Consider the following 14653-nt stretch of genomic DNA (forward strand, 5'->3'; position numbering starts at 1 on the left):
TTTATTTATTTATTTATTGTGTTTGCTGGCTGAACACCTGGGATCTGAAGAGCAGTGATGCTTTGAAGATAATCCTTTTTTTTTTTTGTCTGAGAAGTAGTTCTCAACAGTGGACTTAAAATAATCAAAACCATACTGTAGACAAATGTGGTATCACACAGGCTTTGTTGTTTAATTTATAGAGCACAGATAAAGTAGATTTAACATAATTCTTTTCTTTGTTTGTTTTTTGAGACACAGTCTCACTCTGTCACCCAGGCTGGAGTGCAGTGGTGTGATCTTGGCTCACTGCAGCCTCCACCTCCCAGGTTCAAGTGATTCTCTTGCCTCAGCCTCCTGAGTATCTGGGACTACAGGCACGGGCCACCATGCTTGGCTAATTTTTTTGTATTTTTAGTAGAGGTAGGGTTTCACCATGTGGGCCAGGCTGGCCTGGAACTCCTGACCTCAAGTGATCTGCCCGCCTTGGCTTCCCAAATTGCTGGGATTAGAGGCGTGAGCCACCGCATTTGGCCAGCATAATTCTTAGAGGCTTTAAAATTTTTAAAATGGCAAGTGAGCATTGGATTAAACTCAGTCACCAGATGCATTAGTTTCATGTAAGAGAATCATCGTGTCCTTGGAAGCTTTGAGGCCAGGCACTGACTTCTCTCTAGCTATAAAAATCCTACATGGAATCTCCTTCCAATTGATGGCTTTTTCTTCTACATTGAAAATGTGCTGTTGTGCCAACTGCAGTGGCTCACGCTTGTAATGCCAGCAATTTTGGGAGGCTGGGATGGGAGGATCACCTGGGGCCAGGAGTTTGAGACCAGCCTGGGCAACATAGTGAGACTCTGTCTCTAAAAAAATAAAAATAAAAAAGGCCAGGTGCAGCAGCTCAGAAAAAAAAAAAAAAAGATAGAAATCACTCCACCCCTTTCAGTTCACCCTCAGGCTTGTTCTGTCCCTCAGGCTGGAATGCAGTGGCAAGATCCTTGCTCACTGCAGCCTTGACCTTTTGGGTTCAATTGATCCTGCCACCTCAGCCTCCCAAGTATCTGGGACTACAGTAGTCCTCCAAGGCGGCTGGGATTCAGGTGTGAACCACCGGGCTGGCTGGGTCATTTGCTTTTTTTTTTTTTTTTTTTTGAGATGGAGTCTCCCTTTGTCGCCCAGGCTGGAGTGCAGTGGCATGATCTTGGCTCACTGCAACCTCCACCTTTTGGGTTCAAGCAATTCTGCCTCAGCCTCTTGAGTAGCTGGGACTACAGGTGTGCAATACCATGCCCAGCTAATTTTTGTATTTTTAGCAGAGACAGGATTTCACCATGTTGGCCAGGCTGGTCTCGAACTCCTTACCTCAGGTGATCTATCTGCCTCAGCCTCCCAAAGTGATGGGATTACAGGCTTGAGCCACTGCACGCCGCCAAGGGTCATTTGCTAATACGATCTTTGGATACCTCTTCTCCTGGGAGGAGGTCTAGTCTGGTGCATCCTGTCCCATGAAGTCTGGTTTAATCTCTTGGAATTCAGTTGGATGCTCAGTTTTGGAACCTCTCCATGTCTGCAGGCAAGGGCATGTAGCCTGTGCTTAAATTCAACACCCAGACTAGGGTGGGGCTGGATTGGCATGTTGATCTCATTTTGAGAGTATTAGTACCACTGAAGAGATTTTGCCGGTTGGAGGTTGGAGCCTGAATACTTTCTGTCGGGCGGAGAGCACTTTAAGGCATTGTTCCACCCCCGTTGGCCCTATTTCTTTTTTCTTTTCCTTTTTTTTTTTTTGAGACGTGAGACGGAGTCTCGCTCATCGCCTGGGCTGGAGTGCAGTGGCACGATCTCGGCTCACTGCAGCCTCCGTCTCCTGGGTTCAAGCGATTCTCCTGGCTCAGCCTCCCACGTAGCTGGGATTACAGGCACGTGCCACCATGACCAGCTCATTTTTGTATTTTTAGTAGAGACAGGGTTTCCCCATGTTGGCCAGGCTAGTCTTGAACTCCTGTCCTCCCAAAGTGCTGGGATTACAGGCGTGAGCCACTGTGGCCAGCAAATTTTTTGCCTTTTTATTTTCATCCTCTGACATTTGGATAATGTTTTCCATGCTTTCTATTTCAAAGTTAAGGTAAAAAATTTTTACTTGCATGAACTTAAAAAAAATTTCCATTGGAAACTGATTGGGCAGATTTGAAAATTAAGCTTCCACAATCACAACTTTTATGAGAGCTCATTCAGTTTTGGAGAAGTCAAGGAAAGAATTGGGAATTGAAATTTTGACGTGGCCTGATAGGATCAGGTGGGGCTTTCGTAGGAAGTGAGTGTTTTGGGTTGTTTCTTGACTGGATTATGATGCGGAATACAGTGGGTAGGGGGCCGATTAAGTTTTAGTCATTAGTTTAGCTTTTCAGTATATATGCCTTTTCATTTTCAGTCCCTTTCAGAAGAAAAGACCACAGGCATCAGAAATCAATCAACTTGATAATTTATGCCAGATTCCACTGGAGGTAAGCTGATTTTTTTTTCTCCCTGAAAGCCAAATGTCTGGGGTTTTGTTTGTTTGTTTCTTTTTTTTTTTTTTTTGCATTTTTACTTAGTTTCATTTTTCTACCTCTCCTATTTGCTGGAATAAGCCAAATGTTTTACACTGGTAGTTTAGATTTTTTTTTAAATTGTCATATTGAAAAGTGATGCTCCCAGGAGACTCAAAATTATTTTCGTGGCCCTCCAGTCCTTAGCATTACTGCTGGCCCACAGCTACTTCTAAAAACTTCTTTATTGACAAATAATAATTGTGTTTATTTATGGGGTACGATGTGATGTTTTGATACATGTTTACATTGGGGGATGATTAAATCAAGCGAATTAATCTATTTTTGTGGTGAAAGCGTTTACAATTTACTCTTTTTTAAAAGTACATATATTTTTTGTTGTAGAATTGGACTCCTCGAACTTTAATAAACATTAAAGTTGTGCCCGGCAAGTTTACTGTTTTTTAAAACATATTTGCTTATTTAAAACTTTATTCCTGGCTGGGTGTGGTGGCTCATGCATGTAACCCCAGGATTTGGAGAGGCTGAGGGAGGAGGATTGCTTGAGCCCAGGAGTTTGAGACCAGCTTGGGTGACATAGCAAGATCCCTTCTTTACAAAAATAAAAAGTTAGCTGATGTGGTAGCATGCACCCATAGTCTTAGCTATTCAGGAGGCCGAAGTAGGAGGATTGCTTGAGTCGGGGATTTTTAAACTGCTGTGAGCTGGGATCACACCACTGCACTCCAGCCTGGGTGACAGAATGAGACCCTGCTTCAATAAAATAAAATAAAAAATAAAAACTTTATTATTTAAACAGAGGCAGGGGTTTCACTATGTTGCACAGGCTGGTCTCAAACTCCTGGGCTTGGCTGGGTGTGGTGGGTCACGCCTATAATCCCAGCACTTTGGGAGGCTGAGGCGGGCGGATCACTTGAGATCAGGAGTTCGAGACCAGCCTGACCAACATGGTGAAACCCTGTCTCTACTAAAAATGCAAAAATTAGCTGGGCATGGTGGTGCGTGCCTATAATCCCAGCTACACGGGAGGCTGAGGCAGGGGAATCCCTTGAACCCGGGAGGCAGAGGTTGCAGTGAGCCGAGACTGTGCCACTGCTCTCTAGCCTGGGTGACAGAGCAAGATTTGGTCTTAAAAAAAAAAAAAAAAAAGTAACTCCTGGGCTCAAGTGATCCTCCCACCTTGGCTTTCCAAAGTGCTGGGATTATAGGTGTGAGCTGCCACGTGTGGCCAAAATCTACGCTTTTGGCAAAGAATTACCAATGATCCAGCTGTCCCACTTATGGCAAAGCTGAAGGGCTATCTGCATCCCGTGTTCACTGTGGCGTTATTCATCACGACCACAGCTGCTTCAGGATTCATGGTTTCTGCTCTCGGCCTTCCTCACTGTGCTCTGGCTGATCTGATGCTTGCCTCATTGTCTTTGCACAGGCTTGTTTTAAAGGTGCTGTTGAACTGCTGTTTAGCTTTCTCTCTCTTTTTTTTTTTTTTTTTTTTTTTTTTTTTTAAGACGGAGTCTCGCTCTGTTGCCCAGGCTGGAGTGTGGTGGCACGAACTTGGCTCACTGCAAGCTCCGCCTCCCAGGTTCACGCCATTCTCCTGCCTTAGCCTCCCGAGTAGCTGGGACTACTGGCACACGCCACCCCGCCGGGCTAATTTTGTTTTTGTAGTTTTAGTAGAGACGGGGTTTCACCGTGTTAGCCAGGATGGTCTTGATCTCTTGACCTCGTGATCCGCCTGCCTTGGCCTCCCAAAGTGCTGGGATTACAGGCATGAGTCACTGCGCCCAGCCAATTTTGTATTTTTGGTAGAGACGGGGTTTCACCATGTTGGCCAGGCTGGTCTCGAACTCCTGACCTCTGGTGATCTGCCCGCCTCAGCCTCCCAAAGTGCTGGGATTACAGGCGTGAGCCACCGTGCCCGGCCTGCACTTTCTTCTTTGAGACCCAGTCTCAATAAATAAACAAACACAAAAAAACCAAAACAATAACAAAAAAAGACCTTCAGAGGGGGATAACTGAGGTACAAATCAGGGCTTTTCTGAGTGGTTTAAGGAGAGCTTTTATCCAGGGTGTGGAGCATTCTGTGCTGGATGATCCCGAAGTTGCAAAGCAAATTCTGCTATTTCATGATTCTTTTCCATTCTCCCTCAGATCTGCCTTCCCAAGACTTTATTGACTGGTAGAGAACAGGAAATGAACAATTCCCAGGTAAGCTTTTCAAAAAAATCTAAATCTCATAATGAATAAACGTACGACCCACGTTCCTCTTGCTCAGAATTAACTCCGCCAACTTTTTGGCGTATTTTCCTTCTTCCTTGCATACTTTTATTAAAAGGTAACACACACTCTACTTTCTGCTTTCCTATTAAAGCTAAAACATTTCAAGTAAAGCTCAAGACTGGGCATCGTGGCTCACACCTGTAATTCAGCAATCTAGGAGGCCAAGGCAGGCGGATCGCTTGAGTTCAGGAGTTTGAAATCAGTCTGGGCAATATGGCGAGATCCCGTCTCTACAAAAAATTAGCTGGGTGTGGTGGTGGTGGCGTACACCTGTAGTCTCAGCTACTCTGGAGGCGGAGGTGGGAGAATCGCTTGAACCTGGGAGGTTGAGGCTGCAGTGAGTCATGATTGTGCCACTGCACTCCAGCCTGGGCGACAGAGCGTGACCCTGTCTCAAAAAAAAACCAACTGGGTTGCAGAAACACCAGGGGTTTGGTCTAGGTCCTGCTACTGGCTGCACAGAAAGCCAATGACTGAGATGATGGGTATTGCCAAGGAAGCTTTAATCTGCTGCCGTAGCTGAAGAAATGGGAGCTCAGCCTCAAATCCATCTCCCTAACTCACTAAAACTAGGAGTTTATACAGCACGGAAGAAATGTAACAGTGTGTAAGAAAGCAAGAACTAGGGAGGGGCAAGGAGACATCTGTTGTGGTGAGTTTCAGTTGATTTTTTTTTTTTTTTTTTTTTTGAGGGAGTCTCGCTGTGTCACCCAGGCTGGAGTGTAGTGGTGCAATCTCAGGTCACTGCAACCTCTGCCTCCCAGGTTCAAGCAATTCTCCTGCCTCAGCCTCCTGAGTCGCTGGGATTACAGGTGGGCGCACCACCACTCCTGGCTAATTTTTGTATTTTTAGTAGAGACGGGGCTTCACCATGTTGGCCATGCTGGTTGCGAAATCCTGACCTCAGGTGATCTGCCTGCCTTTGAGAGATCTGAAGGTCTTTTCCTGAGGAAGGAAATCAGACAAAACAAATACAGGTTTCAAGCTTTAACAGCGGAAGGGTCAATTTCCATGTTTATCCAAAAAACAAAAACAAAAACAAAAAACAAACAAAAAACTCACAACTGTCTATGGGATTACTGGGCTGATTTCAGCTCAAGCATCTTTTTTTTTTTTGAGACAGTCTCCCTCTGTCACCCAGGCTGGAGTGCAATGGCTTGATCTTGGCTCACTGCAACCTCCGCCTCCCAGGTTCAAGCGATTCTCCTGCCTCAACCTCCTAAATAGCTGGGATTACAGGCGCCCGCCACCATGCTTGTGCCCGGCTAATTTTTGTATTTTTAGTAAAGATGGGGTTTTACCATATTGGTCAGGCTGGTCTCGAACTCCTGACTTCAGGTGATCCACCCTCCTCAGCCTCCCAAAGTTCTGGGATTACAAGGGTGAGCCACCACGCCCAGCCTCAAGCATCTTTTGACAACTGCTCTTACAAACCTGGTCCACTGCTAAGCCCTGAGATGTAACAGTGTCATGTGTGTTTCACCCCAACCTATTTTTTAAATGATTGGTGTCTTGAATGTGTGTCCTCTCCCGACTTTGTTCTGTGTATATTTGAAACAAATTCTATAAATCCACACAATAAACTGAAAAATCATAAACTGGTACCAGTCGGAATCAAAGTAAATTATGGATAGTTGAAAGACCAAGGATAAGTTGTAAGCAGTTAGGCAGATGGTAGTTTCTTTGCAATTGTTAAAATTAAGCCTGTGACCAATTTCCTGTTGACAGGAAAGGCATACTAAGGCTGGGTGTGGGGGCTCAGACCTGTAATCCCAGCACTTTGGGAGGCCAAGGCAGGAAGACCACTTGAGGCCAGGAGTTCAAGACCAGCCTGGACAATATAGTGAGACCCTGTCTCTACGAATAATAAAAAATGAGCTTATCATGGTGGTGCATGCCTGTAGTCCCAGCTATTCTGGAGGCTGAGGTAGGAGGATTGCTTGATCCTGGGAGGTTGAGGCTTCAGTGAGCCATGATCACGCCACTGTACTCCAGCCTGGGTGGCAGAGCAAGACCGTGTGTCAAAAAATTTAAAAAAAAGCCAGATGCAGTGTCTCATCCCTTTAATCCCAGCACTTCAGGAGGCCGAGGCGGGCAGATCACCTGAGGTCAGGAGTTTGAGACCAGCCTGGCCAACATGGCGAAACCCCGTCTCTACTAAAAGTACAAAAATTAGCCAGGTGTGGTGGTGCGTGCCTGTAATCCCAGCTACTCAGGAGGCTGAGGCAGGAGAATCGCTTGAACCCAGGAGGTGGAGGTTGCAGTGAGCCGAGATTGTGCCACTGCACTCCAGCCTGGGCTACAAGAGTGAGACTCTGTCCCCTTCCCCCCCAAAAAATAAATAAATAAACAAAATTTTTTAAAAAGTGAGCTAGAACACAAACACAACTAAGAAATTTATCTGTCCAAGAGGACACTAGGTGCTGGCTCTTAGAGGGGAGATTTTCAGTTTCTGACAAAGGAAGTTGCTTTACAAGTGTGATTTCAAACACTGTGAGTGTTGAGTGGCAGGAACAAAATGCTGCCATAAGTTCAGTATGGCTGCAGGAGAGACCCAGGGGAGTGCCGTGTGACCCTGTGTGAGTGGGAGTGTGGTAGACATGCCAGACGCTGGCCCCTGTAGCAGGTGTCACCTGTTTCTCCCAAATGCAAGGAAAGCTGATAAATTGGGGGAGCGCACCATCCAGTCTGAATGTTGACTGTGGAAAATAGATTACAGTCAGTTTAGATGTAGCTGGAAGAATTAGGGGGCTATTGGCTTATTCTACTTATTTGTGTATTTATTTATTTGAGACGGAGTCTCACTGTCACCCAGGCTGGAGTGCAGTGGTGTGATCTCAGCTCACTGCAACCTCCACCTCCCAGGGTTCAAGTGATTCTCCTGCCTCAGCCTCCCGAGTAGCTGGGATTACAGGCAGGCACCACCATGTCTGGCTAGTTTTTGTATTTTTAGTAGAGATGGGGTTTCACCATGTTGATGAGGCTTGTCTCGAACTCCTGACCTCGGGTGATCCACTGCCTCAGCCTCCCGAAGTGCTGGGATTATAGGTGTGAGCCACCATGCCCGGCCTCTATTTAAAAAAGAATTTCTAATAGAGGCAGGATGTCTAAAAGAAAAATAAAAAATAGAAAAAAATATAATAACATTTTCTTTTCTTTTCTTTTTTTTCTTGAGACAGAGTTTTGCTCTTGTTGCCCTGGCTGGAGTGCAGTGGCGCGATCTCAGCTCACTGCAGCCTCCACCTCCTGGGTTCAAGCGATTCTCCTGCCTCAGCCTCCTTAGTAGCTGGGATTACAGGCACCTGCCACCATGCCTGGCTAATTTTTTGTATTTTTAGTAGAGATGGGGTTTCTTCATGTTGGCCAGACTGGTCTCAAACTCCTGACCTCAGGTGATCCACCCGCCTTGGCCTCCCAAAGTGCAGGGATGACAGGTGTGAGCCACTGTGCCCGGCCAAAATAATAAAATTTTCTTTGAGATAGGGGTTTCGCTGTGTTCCCCAGCTAGTCTCAAACTCCTGGCCTCAAGCAATCCTCCTGCCTCGGCCTCCCAAAATGTTGGGATGATAGGTGTGAGCCACCATACTCGGCCTCTGCCTTACTCTAAGTAAAAGATGACAACGTGGATTAATTAGTAGTGGAGAAGACGGAAACTAATGGCCGGGTTTGAGATTCAGGAAGTAAAATTGGTGGGACTAGAGGGTGGGGAAAGATGGCAGTGTCATGGGTAGGTCTAACGTTTATGGCTCATTGGCAAGATCCTCTGGGCACAATTTATTTTCGTCCAGAGTAGAGTGAATTATGGACATGATTAAAGCTTGGTTCAGCAGAAACAAGTTTCTGTATCCCCAGCCGCAGGATTCAATGGCATTTTTATACTGATTGGGAATCTGTTGTTACAGGGAAGAGTGACTTTCAAGGATGTCACTGTGAACTTCACCCACGGGGAGTGGCAGCGGCTGAATCCCAAACAGAGAAACTTGTACAGGGATGTGATGCTGGAGAATTACAGCAACCTTGTCTCCGTGGGTAAGGACAGCTTCCCAGGCAGGGGGACTCAAAACCTAAGGTGTGAAACACACAGACACCCCGTGGTTGGCCGAATAGGGTTGGCACAGAGGTGCTCCTCACTTTGCATATGTTTTTGTAGAGCCGGGACTAGGGTGAGGCAAGTGAAGTGTACCAAGTGCTGCATTTAAGGAGCCCCCATCCTCAGGGTCCTGCAAGTGCCCGGAGAATGAGTGAGGGCCTCTGTAAGTTTTGTGAGCTGGGTGCCCTGCCCTTCACCCTACTCCTGGTCTTGAGTTTTGGAAAAGCATTATCCTCCAAGAAGAAAAAGCATTTCCTTCCTTCCCTTCCTTCCTTCCCTCACTCCCTCCTTCCCTCCCTCTCTTCCTACCTTCCTTCTTTCCTTCCTTCTTTCCTCCCTCCCTCCCTCTCTCCCTTCCTCTCTCTTTCTTTCTCTCCTTTCTCCTAATAGGGTCTGGCTGTGTCACCGAGGCTGGAGTGCAGTGGTGCAATCATAGCTCACGGTAGTATTTTTTTTTTTGGAGACAGAGTCTTGCTCTGTCTCCCAGGCTGGAGTGCAGTGGTGCGATCTCGGCTCACTGCAACCTCTGCCTCCCAGGTTCAAGTGATTCTCCTGCCTTAGCCTCCCGAGTAGCTGGGATTACAGGCGTGCACCACCATGCCTGGCTAATTTTTGTATTTTTTGCAGAGATGGGGTTTCTCCATGTTGGTGAGGTTAGTCTCGAACTCCTGACCTCAGATGACCTGCCCACCTCAGCCTCCCAAAGTTCTGGTATTACAGGCGTGAGCCACCGCGCCTGGCGTCACTGCAACATTGACCTGGGCTCAAGCCATCCCCCCACCTCAGCCTCGAATAGCTGACACCACCACACGCGGCTTTGGTTTTGCAGAGACTGGGTCTTGCTATCTTCATGTTACATGTAACATGTTGGTCTCAAATTCCTGTGCTCAAGCAATTCTCCTGTCTCGGCCTCCCAAAGTGCTGGGATTACAGGCATGAGCCACCACGCCCAGCCCAGAAAAAGCATTCTTTGTTGAGTTTAGTTCGACTGCTCATGTGCATTCCTTCAAACTGTCCCTCCACACAACTCCCCCCAACCAATGGCACATACCCACACACTGATGTACAAATGCTCACACTCACACACAAATATTCATGCAGGCACTTATATACACTCACACACTTGCACAAACAACTCACACATCCACAAACACCAAGCCCTGCGGTATCTTCCACCACAGGACGAGAGGAAACCACCAAACCTGATGTGATCTTGAGGTTGGAACAAGGAAAGGAGCCATGGTCTGTGGAAGAGGAAGTGCTGGGAAGTGGCCGTCCAGGTAGGTGACCAGGAGAGCACTGTGCGTCAACGTTGCGTGGAAGCCAGTTCAGCTTTTCTAAATGAGGAAGTCATTTGCAGCAAATAGAGCCAGCTGTGACTTCCTGGAAGCGCTGGAAGAAATCTCCAGGTATTTTTCTCCACTCAGAAATTTCTTTACATTCGTCTCTGGGTTTTCCTTTGCAGGCAAACTCCTTTTTTTTTTTTCTTTTCTTGAGACGGAGTCTCTGTCGCCCAGGCTGGAGTGCAGTGGCGTGATCTGGGCTCACTGCAACCTCCGCCTCCCGGGTTCAAACGATTCTCCTGCCTCAGCTCCTGAGTAGCTGGGATTACAGGCATGTGCCACCATGCCCGGCTAATTTTTTGTATTTTTAGTAGAGACAGGGTTTTGCCATGTTGGTCAGGCTGGTCTCGAACCCCTGACCTCAGGCAATCCACCCGCCTCAGCCTCCCAAAGTGCTGGGATTACAGGTGTGAGCCACCGCGCCCGGCCTGGCAAACTCTCTTAATTTCCCTCTCCCTGGTATCCCTGGGCTCTCACCTGCTCCCCGTGCACTAGGTCTACGTTGCTCAGTCCTTTACAGATAGACATGTGATAGCATCACGTAACATTAGTTCACCTAGAACTCTAACAGAGCTTATATTAACTTTGGTTTCTCATAGACATTAGGTTTGAAGCCAGAACGATCACCACAATAGATTGCTTATGGCATTTTATTTCAAGCATGTGAGTGGAACGTTTTACACAGGACAGTTTTTTGTATTCCATTTTAGAAAAAAACGGGGACACTGGAGGGCAGATTTGGAAGCGAAAGGATGTGAAAGAGAGTCTTGCAAGAGAAGTCCCATCAATCAATAAGGAAACGCTGACTACGCAGAAAGGTGTAGAACGTGATGGATCTAAGAAAATACTTCCACTGGGCATAGATGATGTATCTTCCTTGAAACACTGTGTACAAAATAATTCTCACGACGATAATGGATACAGAAAATTAGTTGGCCATAATCCATCCAAATTTGTAGGAAAACAACTGAAATGTAATGCCTGTAGAAAGTTATTCACTTCAAAGTCACGCCTTCAGAGTCACCTGAGCAGGCATGCCTGTCAGAAATCCTTTGAATGTCGTAGCTGTGGAAGAGCATTCGGGGAGAAGTGGAAGCTTGATAAACATCAGAAAACTCATGCAGAGGAAAGGCCCTATAAATGTGAGAAATGTGGAAATGCCTACAAGCAGAAGTCAAATCTCTTTCAACACCAGCAAACGCATACTAAAGAGAAACCCTATCACTGTAAGACATGTGGAAAAGCCTTTTCCTGGAAATCATCCTGCATTAATCATGAGAAAATTCATAGTGCCAAGAAATCCTATCAGTGTAATGAATGTGAGAAATCCTTCAGGCAGAACTCAACCCTCACTCAACATAAAAAAGTTCACACTGGACAAAAACCCTTTCAATGTACGGACTGTGGAAAGGCTTTCATTTACAAGTCAGATCTTGTGAAACACCAGAGAATACACACGGGAGAGAAACCCTATAAATGTAGCATATGTGAGAAGGCCTTTTCCCAGAAATCCAATGTCATCGATCATGAGAAAATTCACACTGGGAAGAGAGCTTACGAGTGTGATCTCTGTGGAAATACCTTTATCCAGAAGAAAAACCTCATTCAACATAAAAAAATCCATACTGGGGAAAAGGCCTATGAATGTAATAGATGTGGAAGAGCCTTCTTTCAGAAGTCAAACCTTCGTACCCATCAGAAAACTCACAGCGGAGAGAGGACCTACAGATGTAGTGAATGTGGAAAAACCTTCATCCGGAAATTAAACCTTAGTTTGCACCAAAAAACCCATACTGGACAAAAACCTTATGAATGTTCTGAATGTGGTAAAGCCTTCGCTGACAAGTCTTATCTTGTTAGGCACCAGAAAAGAATTCACTCCACATAGGAGCCCCATGAACTTAAAAAAACATAGGAAAATATGTTTGCCTGGAATTGTCACCCCAGAATTCCATGTTGAAATGGCCTCTAATTTGGAGGCTATTTTTGAAGGTAGCAAGGACTTATTATGCACAGTATCCTTTGAAAACCAATTTGGCGCCGGGCGTGGTGTCTCACGCCTGTAATCCCAGCACTTTGGGAGGCCGAGGTGGGTGGATCACCAGGTCAGGAGATCGAGACCATCCTGGCTAACACGGTGAAACCCCGTCTCTACTAAAAACACAAAAAATTAGCCGTGCGTGGTGGCGGGCACCTATAGTCCCAGCTACCTGGGAGGCTGAGGCAGGAGAATGGCCGGGAGGCGGAGCTTGCAGTGAGCCAAGTTCGTGCCACTGCACTCCAGCCTTGGCGACAGAGCAAGACTCCGCCTCAAAAAAAAAATCTAAAAAAAGAAAAAAAAAGAAAACCGATTTGGCATACTCACTCAGCAAATGTTTATTAAGTATAAATATTTATTAGATGCCTTTTGTGTACCAGGAACTCTTAAACACTGAAGATGTAGCAATAAACCAAATGTGCTAAAAACCCTTATGGAGTTTTATTCCAGTGAATAATGACCAGTGGTATCCATAAATTTAAAAACGTTTAAAAGACCATACTTTTGGCCGGGCGCGGTGGCTCAAACGCCTGTAATCCCAGTACTTTGGGAGGCTGAGGTGGGCCCATCACCTGAGGTCAGGAGTTTGAGACCAGCATGACCAACATGAAACCTTGTCTCTACTAAAAATACAAAAATTAGCCAGGCATAGTTGTGGGCACCTGTAATCCCAGCTACTCGGGAGGCTGAGGCAGGAGAATTGCTTGAACCTGGGAGGTGGAGGTTGCAGTGAGCCGAGATCGCGCCATTGCACTCCTGCCGGGGCAACAAGAGCAAAACTTCATCTCAAAAATAAGATAAAATAAACAAATAAAGACAGTGCTTTATACTTTTAGGGATGATTTCTATAATTCATGAGTGGAGAGGTTTCTCTAGAGGTGTAGGGGACTGGAAACCACAACCAGGAAGTACAGCTTTCTCTCCTGAGCGTGAAGCTATCTTGGCATTGCTTCACTGCAATTGCCATTTGCCTTTTGTTCTTTTTCCTTTGGAGATAGGGTGTCACTCTGTTGCCCAGGTTGGAGGGCAGTGGTGTAGTCATAGCTCACTGCAGCCTCAAACTCTTGGGCTCAGGCAATCTTTCCACCTCAGGCTCCCATGGTTCTCAGCCTCAGCTTACATTTTTCTTTTTCTTTTTTTTTTTTTTTTTTTTTGAGACGGAGTTTCACTCTTGTCACCCAGGCTGGAGTATGGCGGTGTGATCTCAGCTCACTGCAACCTCTACCTCCCTGGTTCAGGTGATTCTCCTGCCTCAGCCTCCAAAGTAGTAGCTAGGACTACAGGCATGCACCACCACGCCTGGCCCATTTTTGTATTTTTAGTAGAGACGGGGTTTCACCATGTTGGCCAAGATGTTCTCGATTTCCTGACCGTGTGATCTGCCCACGTTGGCCTCCTAAAGGGTTGGGATTACAGGTGTGAGCCACCGCGCCCGGCCTGCATTTCTTTTCATAGTACTTTCCTTCTTTTCCTCTTAAATGCTAAAAATAATGTATTTTTAAAAACCTCATATGTATGTTTCTGGTTGCTCTTCTCTTCTTTCCCACACCTACTCTGCCTAATTTTGCCCCGTTCCTCATATAATACCGGCTCTTCTTATCTCTTTGTACCCAAAAAATCCTCTCAACTTCCATTTGTCTACTCACATGGCCATTAAAAAAATCTTTCTTTACTTCTTGCTGAATTCACAGTCTAACACATCACCCACTGATATTGGGTACATTATAAGCTGTTTAAGGCTTGGCCACCAGGAAATGTTGTACATTTATGAAGATGGGTTTATCGTCTTATTCATATTAATAACATGAGCAACATCTTACAGTGCTTTTGAATTCACAAAATCACGCGGATATTTAATATACTGCATTTTGCATATAACCCTGATGTTCTGCCCTGAGATTCTTGGAAAATGGTAAATAACAGTTGATTGCTGCATAGCAAATTTTACTAGTAAGCAGTCATAAACACATGTGGAAGCCAGCCAATGGTGTATGTATGGGTTGGGTTATTATTTTAATAACTTTACAAAGGAAAAGTACTCACCCCCTGCTTTCTTTCTGTGTCGTGACTGAAAATCATGGAGTGCTTTGACCACGCTGACCAGCCAAACTGCAGGCTTTTCCCAGAAGGCTTGAATCCAAAGCAGAGCCTGAAACATTCCCAGGCACTGATAGAGGTATTTAGGTTTAGCTTGTTGCCCAAAACACTAAAAGAAACTAGTCCCTGCCCTCAACCAAATTCCTTATAAACTTATATAAACCCCATACCCTGACCCTCTCACTGCAGCAGACACACCAAGGTAGACCATCACCCCCTTTTTTTTTTGAGACACGGTCTTTCAGCCAGGCTGGAGTGCAGTAGTGCGATCATAGCT

At 45.8% G+C, this 14653-nt stretch overlaps 1 protein-coding gene and 1 non-coding gene across 2 annotated transcripts; both read left to right on the forward strand.

The window, feature by feature from the left end:
• The first annotated feature begins 4721 nt into the window (after positions 1-4721).
• Positions 4722-12174, forward strand: ZIM3 (zinc finger imprinted 3). Its single transcript, XM_030821797.1, has 4 exons — positions 4722-4736; positions 8711-8837; positions 10080-10178; positions 10952-12174. Exons 1-4 carry the CDS (start codon positions 4722-4724, stop codon positions 12127-12129), a joined length of 1419 nt encoding a protein of 472 aa, XP_030677657.1. The 3' UTR covers positions 12130-12174.
• A 925-nt stretch (positions 12175-13099) lies between these two features.
• On the forward strand, positions 13100-13313 carry LOC115837183. Its single transcript, XR_004032201.1, has one exon. It is a non-coding gene; the product is annotated as a small nucleolar RNA U3 (small nucleolar RNA).
• The last annotated feature ends 1340 nt before the right edge of the window (positions 13314-14653 follow it).

This window comes from Nomascus leucogenys, chromosome 10 (genome assembly GCF_006542625.1).
Source record: "Nomascus leucogenys isolate Asia chromosome 10, Asia_NLE_v1, whole genome shotgun sequence".
Classification (NCBI taxonomy): Eukaryota; Metazoa; Chordata; class Mammalia; order Primates; family Hylobatidae; genus Nomascus; species Nomascus leucogenys.

Coding starts and splice junctions, on each gene's coding strand:
- ZIM3 (XM_030821797.1), top strand. Junction 8,838..10,079: donor CAGCAACCTTGTCTCCGTGG/GTAAGGACAGCT, acceptor CTTCCACCACAG/GACGAGAGGAAACCACCAAA. Junction 10,179..10,951: donor GCTGGGAAGTGGCCGTCCAG/GTAGGTGACCAG, acceptor ATTCCATTTTAG/AAAAAAACGGGGACACTGGA.